Genomic DNA, 14,571 nt, shown 5'->3' on the forward strand with positions numbered 1-14,571 from the left:
TTTCTGCTTCAATTTTCTGAAGCACATCACCTCTGAGGAGTTCTCTGCTGTGAAGTCGCAGAGGTAAGGAGCTTGTGCCTGCTGCTGCATGGGCTGCAGAGCCAGGGAGCTTGTTAGTGCTGTTCCTTTGGGGAGATGGAAGCCCTGGTGTCCTGGCCCAGTTTTCTTTAATTTATTCTGCACTCTGAAGGCTGCAAAATGGGGCAGAGGCTTGTGAGGTGCCATGCTGTGCTCTGAAAAACTGTCCATGCTGAAACGTGCTCTCTGCTTAATGCCTGTCCGTGGCTGCTGTAGCACGGATGAAGCCAGAGCTGTGTGCTCTGGCTCAAGCAGGCTGCAGCAAGCTCCACCAGGCACTGCTGCGGCAAGTGGGCTGGCTGCTTCCTTAACACGCTGCTGAGCATTAAACCCCTTCCTGTATCAGGAGGGGCAGAAAGAACCAAAGCCCACCCTGGCGGCTCTGAATAGGCACATGTCTGCCCAGAGCCTGTTGCCACCGTCTCAAAGCACAGGGTTGGGAGTGTTGGGACAGTGGGATGCTGCACGGCAGCCCCATCCCCTCCCCTCTGGCCTTGCACAGCTAACCCCCCACTGCTCTGATCTGCTGGTGCTGCACAGATACGGCTGTGGCCTGAAGTGTGCCTGAGGTAACTGTGTCTTTCCTTCCCCAGAAGGAAGAGTTTGCCACCTGGCTTCACCCTGGAAGAGATCTGCATGCTCAGTGAGTGCTGCTGCCAAGCTCCAGCACCCATGGGTGCTGGTAATGGTTGATCGCTTGGGGGCTTGGGTTCCCAGCATCAAGTTGACTACAAATGGGTATGCTTCCCTTGGGGCCTCGCACCAGCACAGCCCCAGAGCATGTGGGAATTGTGTTGCTTAAAGGGAGAGGAAGTGAGACCAAGCTGGCCTTCAAGTAGCTCTGTTTTGTTTTCTCTAGAGCAGAGAGACCGAGGCAGCACCACGAGTCTGAGCAGCGACTTCTCCCTGGGGATGGAAAGTTCTCCTGGAGCAGCTGGGAGCTTCACGTATGAAGCAGTGGAGCTGATGCCAGCAGGAACACAGGCTCAAGCAGCATGGTAAGGAGATAACCACTCAGTGGGCTGCACAACAGGAGCAGGCTCTGAGCACAGTAGAAAAGATACTTCTGAAGTCCTTTGTCCTCCAGATCTGCTCTCTGTGGTGTGGATTCCTTACGGTGCAGGGAGGAATTTGTCAGAGGTTTTACTGCAACTTGTGCTACAAAACTTCTGCACCAAAAACTGGAGACAAATACATGTTAGAGACTGTCAGGCTCCTGTAGGGATGCTCCTGAAGTTTGTCCCCTGATAAGAGTAAAGCAGCTTTGTTACTTTTTCACTGTTTCACTGTTAAACTTCCTCCAGAAAGGATTTCATAACTTCTAAAAGATGGTTCCAAACTACCAGAAAAATTACATTTGGCAACAGCCTCCCCAGGGAAAAGTGGAGTCAGTTTAACTGCCCTAAAATGAAGTTTAATCAGTTTATGGAAGAGGTTATAGAGGGGAGTGTCTGCAGTTAGTGGTAGGTGGGCTGGGTGGCCACGAATCCCCTCTTAAGCTTTAGCCCCTCTGACAGCAGGAGGTGTGAGCTGAAAGCGGGTTGCTGCCTGTAGTGCTGCTTAGAGATACTTCTGGGGCAGAATGTGGAATTCTCAGTGTTCCCTATTGATAGGGGGTCACATAGGACTCTCCTGGGAGTACAGGTGGCTGTCTGGAGGTGAGGACTGGGGAAGGTGTCTGCTGCTCTGGGACGGGCGTTGTGCTTTGCTTGTGGAGTTTCTGGTGCTGTTTGGGGATTTCAGAGCCTTGCTGCAGGGTTGCCCCTCTCAGTTTAATTTTTCTCTCCACTCCCTCAGCACATGTGAAGACACTATTTTATATTGCAATTATTTTAAATTAAATCTGGGTTGTGCTGGAGGCAGATGGAATTCCTCCGGGACTGAGCCTGCAGCCATGCCAGTGGCAGCAGCCTTTCTAAAGCACATTGTGATTCAATTTATAAACTGCTGAAGAGGGGAAGAGAGAATCTTCCTGGAGACTCACAAAATGGAAATGGAGAGTCCCAAACTGCATTTGCTAAGTGAGCAGCAGAGTCCTCTTGAGCACACAGAGCCTACCAGGCCACAGCAAAATGACTGCAGCAAGTAGAAAACAACTTTCCACTTGCTTGGCTGCAGGATGGTGAACTGGACACACTTCTGTTGCTCTGAGTGCTCAGGACATCCAGGCTAGATCCTGCAGCACAAACTACGCATGATTGTCCCAAGATGTGAAGTGGCTCCTGCAGCACAAACTACACATGATTGTCCCAAGATGTGAAGTGGCCAGAGCATGCTGGAAGAGATCTGCTGCACTTCTGTGTATCAGGGCTTGATCTTGTCGTGTGTTTTCTAACTCTGGTTTGCTTTCCTTCCTGTTGGCGACATCAGGCTTTGTTGGGGTTAGCTGCTGCTGCCACAGGGATGGTTTAGCCCCGTGTTGTGGGTATGAGCTTGGGGGAGGGAACACTGGGAGCCTGCCCATGAGTCTTGCTGCAGGCTGTTGTAGCCCAGAGAACAGATAGATCTTGCCACAAGCTGGGTGAGCTGAGCTGTGCATAGCGTGAGTAGGGAGAGGAGGGGACGTGCTTCATTGTGTTGCCCTCAAAACAAAGTGGCCTCGAGGTCTCTTTGCAGGGAGAGGCATTTGTTTTTTAGCTGTACAAGCCTGTTTCTGCAGGCTGTGCAGCTATGTTGGCAGCTATGATAACATGAGATGAATAATGCTTGAGAGAGGCTGTGGTGTGATGTTTGAGGGTGGACACACTTCAAGAAATGAAGAGAGGATATCGTGCGTTCCACTGTACAATGAGCCTGTCTTTAGCTGTGCTTGCTGACAGTGCTTGATATCTCAACACTGAGATACTCTTCCGGATTCCAGGAAGAACAGCTTAATGCAGCAATGAACAGTGAATCACACCTGAGTCTGAACGTGCTGCCTAGAAAAGCAGTCTGGAGCTGTAAGCACAGACAGGGAGAGGACTGAAATGCATCTACAACTGGAGTGACTGTCAGCTCTGAGCACATGGTCAGAAGTGTGGTCACCTTCCCTGAAGGGAATCACTAAAAGGGAAAATAATACTGGTGGTGTGTCCCTGTCACACTCATCAGTACGTGTGAAACACCCACCTGGGACAAGCTCCTGCGCTGATACACTCTGTAGAGTCAGAGCATATTGAAATGGTCTTTCCCTGCTGGGAGGCCCCTTGCTTGAGGCAATTTTACAGCCAGACTAAACAAAGCCATCGCTGTGTGTGTGTGGGCTGGTGCATTCTCCTGTCTCTGATTTCCAGGTCACGTGGATGGGCATCTATAAAAGAATGGGCTAAGACGGGTTGAGCTCACTGTACCCCCCTCACTGAGCGCTTACTCATGGCTCCCTGGGAGGGAGGAGGGCAGGTTCAGTGGGAACAAGAGCTTCTAATTGCTGGGGTAAAAGCCAGGCTGTGGTGGAGTATGTGGGAAAGCCAATGTTCTCATCCAGGTCCTCTATCCCACAGGAGGAAGAGCTGTGCATCGTCACCACAAGCCGTGCTCTGGAGCAGGGCACAGCAGCCTGAAGACAGGCTGCCTTCTGCAGGGATGGTCGAAGTCAAGTCCTCCAGCTCCTCCTCATCAACCCATTCTGATAACTTCCTGAGGATTGGAAGCAGTCCGCTGGAAGTGCCCAGATCCAGGTGAGATGGATGGAGTAGAGCATTCTTCAGCAAAATGAGTGTCTGCTGAAGGGAGTGCAGGGCTGCACTTGCATGGCTCTCAGAACCCTGGAGCACATGTGTTTGTATCTACAAATGAGCATCAGGAGGCCTGTTCCTCTCTGACCTGACACTGTGTGAAATGCTGGCCATTAAACACAGTAACTCCTGCCTCAGCCTATTTAGAGGAGTGAGGAACCGTGCCAGTAACAGCTAGGTGTCTGCTCTGCCTGTCTTCAGTGCATGCCTCAACTCCACAAGCTCTGGCATATCTGCATCCTGCATGCTTGGAGCTCGCTTTCTCTGTCAGATGCATCCACAGGGATTTGCAATGGCTGTGTTGTGTGGGAGAGGAAGCCTTTCAAACAGAGCAGACCTCACTCTGCATCTATCCTGTCCCTCTTTCCACCTGCTGACCTTCCTGACTCTGCAGGTTGGCAAAACCCTCCGGGTGCTGGGGGCAAGCAAAGGTGGAATCTGCTGGGAGCGCTGTGCCGGTGCAAAGGATTCTGCCTGGAAGGCTGTGTGTTCCTGCTGGGCAGCCAGGGAATGGGGATCCTGGACCTGAGCCTAATCTCATGCCATAACAAAGGATATTCTGGCACCCTTCTGCAGTCTGATGCTGCAGTAGGGCAGAGTGGAGCCGTGAGCTAGGCAAGGGAAGAAAGAACAGAGCCTGTGGAGCAAACACCATGTGTGTAGGCCGACAGGGGATAAAGAGGCTCTTAGATAAGACGTTGCTGTTAACAGCATCAAAAGCTTGTGTAGTCTCTGCAGGTTTTCCAGTGAGTCTTTTTCTAGTGATTCCCTTCAGAAACAGCCACCAGCCAAATTTTAGTACTTTTACCACATGGAAAACAAAATGACAAAGAAGTAAAGCATTGAAAATCTTGGTCTAGTGGAAGGTGTCCCTGCCCGTGGCAGGGGGTTGGAACTGGATGAGCTTTAAGGTCACTTTCAACCCAAACTATTCTGTGATTCTATCAAATTTATAAGACTTTCTTACCAAGTTTCTTGATACCAGCAAAAAAAAAAAAAAGCACTGTCTGACAGTTTTCATATGTGATGCCAACTGTTCTCCCTGGGAAAAGAGATCACTAAGATGGTTTTGAGTTGTTGCTGGGGCCTGCTTCTGTATTGTCTGTAAGATAAAACAAATCTCCCAAGAAGAGAAGAAAATACTCTCTTTCAAGAAAAGAAACCAGCTTGTCTTGGGGCTGGTTTTGTTTGTGATGGTAGTGCCACGATTCCTGTGTGTGGTCTCATGCCATTCCCAAGACCTGACAGGCTGTTCAGAGCTGGGCTGGCAGTGAGCTCGCAGCAATGCTCATAATGCTTCAGCCTGACTCTGCTCTGTGAGAGCAAAGAGGGAACAGCGTAGGCAGTAGAGCACCACGGGAAGGGGCTGAGCACCAGTCCCTGGGGTTTGTATTATAGAGGCTCAGAGCTGTTAAAGGCAACAGTTATCTTCCTCTGGCGGTGTCTGGATGAGGTGTCTATCAGCTCTTGGATGATTAGTGCTCATTGGTGTTGGGTGTTCAGAACTGGCACCCCAGGATGTGAAGCAGCAGGCAAGCATGGTGGGGAAGCTTGTTTTATCCAGGCCAGAGCCCCTGGGAGTGGCTTTTCCTTATGCCCAATAAATATTCTTGAGAAGGAGTTGCAGTATTCTGTCATTGTAAGAGATAAATGTGCTGTGAATTCCACTATAAACCTTTTGCTGACCTTTATTATAGCTTCTACCATGGTGCAAAGCCTTTAAATCCCTTCAACAAAGCAAGGTTGCACCAGTCCACTCCCAATCCCTGTTAAGTTTTTGCACAGGGCTGGGCTAGAACAAAGTACGTGGTGGGGAAATAGGGGACAAAAAGGGGAGCAAACCCCTTGCACAGCCTGGAACCAAGGGGACAGGAGAAGGGAATCAGTTTTGAAGCCAAAGTGGTGAAATGAGCTGTACATGAAGATGGTTACCCTGCTGCACTCCTGCTGGCTGGGGACTGTACCGCTGTATGCTCTCCATCTCTGGTGTCACCTGGGTTTGTCCTGTTCCTCTCCATGTGCAGGCTGGAAGAAATAAACCTGGAGACCCTGCAGGGAGTGGGAAGAATTGTCAAGCTGAACTGAGCTTTTCTTTCAAACCCAGTGTTCTGGCACCTTCATGCTCCTTTGCCTCCTAATCCATTGCCAGATCAGTCAGACTGTGCCCTGCCTGCCTCCCTGCTAACAGCTCTGATAGCTAAGGGCTTGAGCAACACGTCGTCTTGTCAGACACTGACATGAATTGCACCTTTGGGGACTGAACATGGTATGTCTTCTCCAGAGAGAGAGGTTATGTCACTCCGCTTGGCTTTAGTCTCCCTGTTTGGACTATGTTAGTCTGAATTTGTCTGGTGAGCTCCATGCAGGTGGTGGATATCACAGTATTAGCACTTTCCAACCTGAAGGAAAGGATGAGTCCCATTTGGGGAGAAGGAGTGTATATGTGATGGAAGACAGAGTTAAATTCTGTCCCTTCACCCGCTGAGAAACGGTGGCAGCAGGATGGAAAGGCTGGAGCACAGAGATCAGGATGCCAAAAATACCTTTATCTCCACAGTGCTGCTGGCAGGTTAACATCCAAGGCTCTCGAGATGAAGAAACTACTGTACTTGACTTCCTAATCTTCTGGTTGTGTGGCCATAGCAACAAAACACTTAAACCACTGCAGCAGCAGTTGGGGAAGAATGGTTGCTCGTAAAATGCCAGCAGGCACCCTCCAGGTAGCTCACATGAACAGCCCAGTCTGGGTGCTGGCAGGCAGAGGAGATTCGGAGGGATTGGGAAGGCAAACTGGCAGAGAGGGATGAGCTGGGGTGTCCTAAAGGAAGCCAAGCCCCTCTCCTGGCTGGGCCATGTCAGCAGTCTGCTGCTGCTGTCACCTCACCAGCCCGAGTCCTGCTGTGATCCCGAGGCCCTGCACACCCATAAATCCCAGGATGGCTCTTGTTAGACAAAGCATTACAAAGGCAAATTCCTAGCAGTTTTTTTAGCTTATCCCAACACGATGGTAAGGTCACATCTGCTGAGGGTAAACATGCATGAAGATCCTGTATAGATTATTTGTGCTTCTTGTTCTGCAAACAGAGAGCTCTGAGAATGGCAGATAGTGTGCATCAAATTGCGAGTGGGTAGCAGCTTGCAGACCATGTTCTGTGTTTGCAGTTGACACTAATAGTCTAAGTGTCCCATGACACTGCAGAAAATCCCTGTATCTGTGTCAGGGATTTAGCCTGTGTGTACATAGCACTAATGTGGATTAGCAGCTGGATAATCTTCGGTTGAATGTGCTTTTGCTAAGTTAATTAAACAAAACCCAGAGTGCTGTGATGCGGAGAGATCTGCAGGAGTTAAATCATGGAGGATCTGCTTTGGTCAACAGCCACAGAGAACTCCCTTAATTAAAGGGCTGCAGATGGCTCAGCTGAGGGTCTGGAGGGAGCACAGTGAGCGCACAGAGGGCAGAGAAGCTGCTGTCCCTTGGCTCTGGGCGTTGTGTTGGTAGTGATAAGTCTGCATGCATGCTGCGCCTCGCTCCTTACAGCCACCTGGCTCGGAAAGCTGGATCCACGGTAAGATCTCTTGGGATAGCAGCCGCAGCAGGGCAGGAATTGTTTACAGGAACGTTTTCTGGAATTCTTGCATGACAAAACAGGCTTGCTGGCTGGCACATGACTGTGCTGCAATGAGAAATGGTTGTGCTCGCAGAGGACTGGCTGCTCAGGCTGATTCGGCACTAACACAGCCTGTAGATAGCTGCCTGGGATTGAGCCAGGGCTCTCAGCACAGCTCTCTGCCAAGTCCTCCTTGCCAACACTTCCCACGCAAAGGTAGGAAGCACTGCCCTTAACTCCAGGTCTGCCTGTGCCTGTGGTACCTACTTCATGCTTCAGTTTGGAGGCACAGAGCATATGCTGGCAAGTGAGCTGCTTCCCAAATAGTCCGAGGTGTGTGGAAATGTGGCAGGTGAGCGGGGGCAGTGCAGGGCAGGATGAGAGCATAGCTGTTGGCACTTGGCACTCCTCTCAGTTATGGATTAGGAAAGGATCCCTGACTGCTGCTCTGCCCCCAGTATTGGCTCTCCTTTAGTAGGCGAGTGTCCGTGTGCTCTGAAATACTCTCATCTCTGCAGCATGTTGCATGGGAAGCACTGACCTAATTAAAAGGAACTATTCCAGGCTAGGAGTTGCCAGTTTATGGCCTGCTAGAGGTCCTTCCTTGTGTGAAAGAACAGCTTGCAGCTCATCTCTGTTTTGCTAATCTAATTTTGTTAATCTTGCACTTTTGAGGGAGTTTCTTCCCACTCGTGGACCTGAAGAGGTGGGTGTGTGAAGCTCACTTTCATTCTTTTTCTGTCTGCCATTGGATGTCTGTAGCAGAGACAGTGACTTGAAGACTTGCTGTATGTCATCTCCTCTATCCATGTCAGCTTTGCCATGGTCATCCGGCTGCTGGCCTGGTTGCAGAGTCATCCAGCCTCTGGCATGGCTGCAATGTGTTGCAAACATGTTGTCTTGCAGGTTTGGGGGCTGATGCTGGTGTCTCAGCAGCCCCAACTTGCTCGGGGGGCCTCAGTGAAGCCCTTTTTGGGCCTCTGCAGCAAGACCTTACAGGGAGCCTTCAGGGATAGAAATAACAGGAAGACTTTCACCTCTACCATTCCCTAGAGTGCACTGGTATAGATTCACCCTAGAGATCTGGTCCTGGTCTCAAGCCTAGCTCAGCTCTTGAGAAGCTCTGCTGCCCTTGCAGTGCAAACACAGGATTTCCCATGCCTTGCCTTCCCTGCCTGTCTCGCCCAGCCTTGGCCCTGCTGTCTCTCGAGGCTGTTGGAGGTGCTTATGGTTGTGACACTTCCTCAGGAGCCTCCCTTGAGAACATGCTGGGGATAGAGAGGAAAGTCTGCCACAGTTTTAGCTCTGCGGGCTAGGCTCAGACAGGTAAGCCAGGAGAGATCACCTTACTGCAGAGACAGTCAGTTTATTCAGTGAATTGACAAGTGTTTGTTCTGCTGCCTGGAGGTGAGACGCAGAGTTGGCTGCCTTGAGCTCCTACACTCCAGTGCTATTAGGTTAGATGTAACTTGACTAAGTTTGCACAGCCTTGGCAGGGTTGGGGACTCCAGGAAGGGTTGGTTAGAGAGCTGCAGAGCCACTGCGAGTCAGTCTTGCAGGAGGTACGTGATGCTTTTATCAGCCTGTCCAAGAAAGGATTCAAGAGGTGACTTGATCCACTTCCAAGAAGGGGGTGTAAGATCTGTCTAATCTTCGCTGACAACCATGGAAGGTGACCAGCAGCTGGAAGCTGAGGCCAAAGTACGAAACTATTTTCTGCTCACCTTCTTTAGCACAGAATTATCTGACCAGTGTGGTTGATGATACTGGGCAGAGGCACATTTTTACTGGAGTCCTGGGTCACGTCTTACCCGTTTGTTTGCCATGTGGGCACAGTCTCCTAGGCAGGCTCCTGATACTGCTTTCCCTCAGTCAGGGAAAGATCCTGGAGATCCTGCCATAGTCCAAGCCCTCCTCTGCCATCCAGACTTACCCTCCTCAAAACCTTAGTTTCTGCCTGGCCCAAAACCTCTCCCCTGTTCAGCAACTCATTCTTTTTCTGACAGAATCATGTCCCTGTCTCCTTTCAGCCTGAGCCTGTTGCCTGTCGCCTTCTTTTACTGCTTTAGCTCAAATTCTAGTCACTGTGTGTGACACTCCTGGTTTTCCTTTCTGGCTGTGCTGTACTCTCAGGGAGGTGACATCCTCCTCTTCCCTCTGCACTGAAGCAGTGTTCCTCTATGCTTCTCCCTGGCTTCCTGCACTCTTCCCACTGTGCTTCCAGCATGGCACTGTGCTCTGAGCCCAAGCACTCTGCCTGCTCTCCTCCTTCACACTGAGTTCCTTGGCTTTATCTTCCAAAGGCAGGGAGAGGGATAGTGTCACTGAGCAGCTGTTCCCTTTCCCTTACGAATTCCTTGCACCCGGAGGAAGGTTATCCCTGTCAGATCTCCAAATGGTCTTTCTAAAAGTATCTGCTACAGCTCTGCTTTCAGGGAAAGCTGCGGTGTTCCGTGCTCCAGGAAAAACAGCTTTTGGCACTTAGGGGTTGACCCAGTGCCCTGAACCTCACCCCTCAGTTCATCCAGCAGCCGAAGGACAAGAGCTGTGCGAGGCAGGTGAAGCTCTGCTCCTCCTCTTCACTGCTGTGATGCCCTTCCAGAGCCTGAAAGGCCGGACAGCCCTGGAACTGCAGCTGCAGGATTGTCAGCCCTGCGATAGGAAACTGACACACAAGGAGCTCAGGACCACGTTTCAGACTTCTCAAACTCAGCTGTATTGATCAGACCAGTTAAAGGGCAGGCTTGGAATTAGATCGAGATGGCAAATAGGTCTCCTGCTGTGCATCTCCCCCCAGCCTTCCCTTCCAGTCTCGCTGAGGCCCTTCTTGCTGTGGGAGATCCTGTCCGTGTAGCTGCTCTCCTGGTCCCTTGGGGAGCAGCTGCAGTGCGCCACTGCTATTCTTAGCTGCGAAGAGAGCGTGCAAGTACCTGGCCCAGCAGAGCTGGAGCTGGAGCACTGCTGTCTGCCCAGCAGATCTCAGATAAATTATCCAGAAGATCTTTGGAGTGTGTAATTGAGTAGGGCTGCCACAGGCTGGGCTTCCAGCTATGTACACTGCTGTGCAGCAGGGCTCGGTAATTGCTTGTTCCCCAGAAGCCAAGAGCTCTGGGTTCATCACAAGTGATTGTGCCCTCTCTGAGATTTTGGAGGGACTCTTCAGATTCACTTACAGGATTTCATGCTTCCTTCTTTCCTGGTGGGAGGCTGCATACATCGAACAATTATCCCCCCTTGGCTATTTTTCCTACCCTAAAGATGTTTTGCCACCTCATTTCTGGTGCAGTCCATTCTTCTAACACAGGAATGAAAAGATCCGCAGATGTTGGGGTGGTGCCTTGGGGACATCTTGAGCAGTGACTGGCTCTGTTCAGATCTGGGGTTAATTCCTTCAGAGTGAGCTGCTTTCTAATGGACCGAGCATCTCTAGGTCTTTCTCAGCACTAACCAAGCACAACCTTGACTCTCCATCAGGCCTCGCCGCTGCCCTGGGATGTGCTAACAGCTACAACAAGCCACAGGGGGATGCCCCTTGCAGAGCGCGACGTCCCCATCTGCGAGGGATTCGGGGCAGGACACGCTGTTGCATCTCACTAATGGGTTTCACAGCCTGCATGGCCATCTGCTTCCTGCTGCCTCTGTCCTGTCCAGCTCCCGGTGCGCTCCTGCTGCTCTGGAGCCAGCTTGGCTCTGCCCTGGCTTTCAAAGGACAGGCTTGGCCCGGGGCCCAGGCAGAGCTGCATGTTGCACCCTGGTCCCCGGGTGCCAGAGCTGCTGGCGGGCAGCCCGGCTGGCACCGCGGCTGGCACCGCCGCTGGGTGAAGGCTGTGGCTGTCTGACCTGACTGACGGCACCGTGTCCCTCTCTCTCTGCCGCAGATCGGCGGACCTCTCTCTGCCCGGATCTTCCATTTCCACAGACTTTGGCAGCTGGCAGATGGTGACAGGGTGCGGCAGTATTCGGGAGCAGGCAATCCTGAGCGCAGACGCCTCTCTCCCTTGCAGCTTCCCGGATGAGTTCCCGAGCACTTGCCTGTAAGTGTCTCAAACGCTGCATCTCTCTCCTGGGGGCTCGCTCTCGGCTGTCTGCGAGCGCTGCAACTTGGTCACCCTGGCACTTCCGAAGAAGCCTGGGAGCCCGTTAACAAACTGTCCTGACTTCCCTGCCTTGATGCTTCCCATCCACAAATTCCATCGCTGAGCACTCTTTGCTTATGCTGAACTCGGGAAGACACCGGCGTTTTCTCTGCCTAATGACAGGGGGGCACTTTGCTTCCTGTAGGAAGAAGAGGCTTTTCTTTCTTCCCTGAAGGTGCTGAATTTGGGCATAATTGAGTGCGTTTGAGGATGCATGCTTGTGAGGACAGGATTGCTAACCCAGATTTTCTTGCTTTTGGATCTTGCTCATCTCCATCTCCCCACTGGGGTCAGATCCTTGCTGCAACAAGAGAGGGGCTTTTCTTCCGTAACCCCAGTTTTGGCTGACTGTGCAAAGCATCATTTGCAGTGGCTGCATCTGACCAGTGCAGAGCAGCAGAAACCCTGCATCCTGCCATGTAAAACGGCTAGGAGGCGAATGTTCCTCCCCAAATAGAAAGCCAGCTCTGTGGAAGCTCGAAAGACAGGAGATGCGCTTTAATTGCTCTTAGAGGAGAACCTTGGCTTGTGCCTTCAGGCTGCAAACTCTCAGTTGAGAAACTGAAATGGCAGATGAGGAGCTGCTGCTTGTTAGCTGGGCAAGAGCTGTGCTGACAGACACTTGCAGTCCCTTACCAAGACCCATATGTGCTTTGGAGGCAGAGGGCAAGCAGTGTGAAAGCCAGCACCTCCTGTGGGACAGGCTAACTGCCCTGGCTTGCCGCCTTATGTGGCTGTGGTACTAAGCAGCTGCCCCCAAGTTATGGTGAAAGATACAAGACCCATGAATTGACAGATGAAAATGTCATGAGAGATGCTGGACGTGGCCTGGCTGGGATTTGCTCTCCTGCTTTCGTGAGGACCCACTGAGCTGCTCCTGCAGTTGTTTGGAGATGGGTGAGGGAGCAGAAGGGACTGAATGATGGGCATCTGAGTTAGTGACTGCTTTACTGTGCCCTGGACCTGGCTGTGCTTGGTGGCTGCTGATCACCAGCGAGTGAATTCAGTAGAGAAACGTGAGTGGAAGTTGAGCTCTGAATCTGCCTGTGTTGGGGCTGTGGGCACATGTGGTTTGGAGGGCAGCTGCCTGGGACAGCCAGCTTCAAAGGGAGGGGAACAGCAGCAGTGCTGCGAGTGCTCTGCCCTGTTCAGCTCTTCCCTAGAGCAGTGGGGTGCTCTGGGCACCACTCAGTGGGTGCTGGCACCAGGTGCTGTGCGGAAGTGATGGAGAGCTCCCAGGGGTGTCGTGTTGAGCTTAACCCAGGGCACCTCCGCTCTCTCTAGCTCTGCATCAGCTCTGTTTGCTCAGGAGCCCATTGTGGCTCAGGGCTTTATCCCAGTTTTTCACAGCCCAGCACAGTATGAGGTTTTTGGAAAATTAAATTCCATTTAAGTTCCCACTTTACATCTCAGCTGGCAGCAGCTCGACGAAGGTACGTTTGTCACAGCCTACTTCTTGTGCTTGTGTGGGGCTTGTCAGGGCTTACTTTGAGCTGGGGCTTTGACAGCCTCCTCTCATCCTGCACCCCAAGCTGCAGACGAGCGGGTAGGAAGTGTAGCAGGGCAGAGTTTGGCAGGGAAGCAGGACCTGCCTCCCTGGCTGAACTGCTCCGAGCCCAGTGCAGGCAGCCTGCAGGGCTTGGTGTCAGGCAGTGACTAGCTCCTTGACCTCAGAGTGTCTCACTCTAGGAAAGAAACCTAAAAACCTAAATACCAAACCTGCCCTGGAAAGAGGTGTGAGAGCCAGAAACCATGGGACTCAACGGCTGCACGCCCTCGCTTACCTCTGCCCGTCACATTTAAGATCACTCCACTCGGGTGCAAATAAGTCCTGCTTCCCTGCAGCTTATTTTTACTGCTGGCAGGTTTGTGAGTTCCACGTCCTAATTAGGTTGCCAAAAAAGCATCTTTTTAATGTATTTAGATATGTTGCCTCTTTTTCTTTTTTTTTTTTTCCTTTGCCCTCTGTCTTCTCTTTATTATCAGACACTGTAAACAGCGGCCTGGTTGGCTGCCTCGGCACCGCTTGCTGTTTATAGCCCTCCCACCAGATCCTCTTGCTGCTGTTTCCGGACCGAAGCTGTTGGCTGTGGGTGGTTAACACTTCCATTCAAATGAGCTGTGCCAATTTATAGCCAGCCCAGGCGCTGGAGAGATTAAAGAGAATATCTGATGGGGAAGGTTCGCGCTGTGCCCTTGGAGTGACCTTTGAGGAATGGCTTATTCTCTCTGGGAAGCACCGGTACATCGCAGAGGCGCTGCAGCAAGGACCAGAGCGCTTGGAACAGCCGCCTCTGAACCCTGGTCTTGCTTTTCCCTTACTCCCTTTGCTTTCCCTCTGCTCTCATCCCTCTGCCCACAGGCAGATGCATGGATGAGCTGGAGAGGAGAGCAGGTCCTGAGGGAAGCCATGCCCTACTCTGCCCAGAGACCTCCTGTTTGCAGAGAGCAGACGTGGAACACCGCTCAGCTCTCCTCTTCCCATGGCTGGAGCATTCTTTGGGGCTTTTGTCACCTTCTCTGCCTCCTCTGATCACCCCTTCCCCAGTGCTGGCTGTGCTGGGGCTGGTGGAAGCGAGAGATGGTCACAAATAGGTTGGAAGTGACTGTCCAGACATGGCACATGTGGCCAGGCTCTATCTGGGCATGTTGAGTGAGGAGGGGAGGGAGCTGGCGCAGGGGCCTGAATCAACGTGGTGAAAACAACACTTTATGAACCACGGCCTCGAAGCACTGTCGTGGTGGTGGGAGAAACTGGGGGAGTGGTGAAGGAGGAGACCAAGGAGAGAGCAGGAGCTTGGGGCTGAGAGGCTCCATGGGAGCTGCTCTAGTGGACCCTTTGGGGGCTGGTGCTGCCTTGCCCACCGTTACCAGCCGAGCACCATGGCCCTGCTGATGCTGTGGACAGAGCCCCAGCCCTGCTGCCAGCCTTCTGCCCCACACTGGGAGGGCTGGGGCGAGGGATGCTGGCCTTGTTGACCTCCCCCTTCTCTCTCCTAGGCTGGTGTCGGCGAGCGACCGCGAATCCCGGCT

The 14,571-nt window shown here is 52.1% G+C and overlaps 1 protein-coding gene across 1 annotated transcript in view; it reads left to right on the plus strand.

Moving 5' to 3' along the window:
* MTMR14 (myotubularin related protein 14) overlaps positions 1-14,563 on the plus strand; it is a gene marked incomplete at both ends in the record, with an annotated part of 25,358 nt that extends 10,795 nt beyond the window's left edge. Inside the window, 6 exons of the mRNA XM_010019221.1 lie at positions 1-63; positions 672-721; positions 938-1,076; positions 3,558-3,734; positions 11,281-11,436; positions 14,539-14,563. The exon at positions 1-63 is cut by the window's left edge and continues 6 nt beyond it. Coding sequence (XP_010017523.1) covers positions 1-63; positions 672-721; positions 938-1,076; positions 3,558-3,734; positions 11,281-11,436; positions 14,539-14,563 — 610 coding nt within the window. The remainder of the gene's footprint in view (positions 64-671; positions 722-937; positions 1,077-3,557; positions 3,735-11,280; positions 11,437-14,538) is intronic.
* Positions 14,564-14,571: the final 8 nt, after the last annotated feature.

Source organism: Nestor notabilis, unplaced genomic scaffold (assembly GCF_000696875.1).
Source record: "Nestor notabilis isolate BGI_N333 unplaced genomic scaffold, ASM69687v1 scaffold27167, whole genome shotgun sequence".
In the NCBI taxonomy this organism is placed as follows: Eukaryota; Metazoa; Chordata; class Aves; order Psittaciformes; family Psittacidae; genus Nestor; species Nestor notabilis.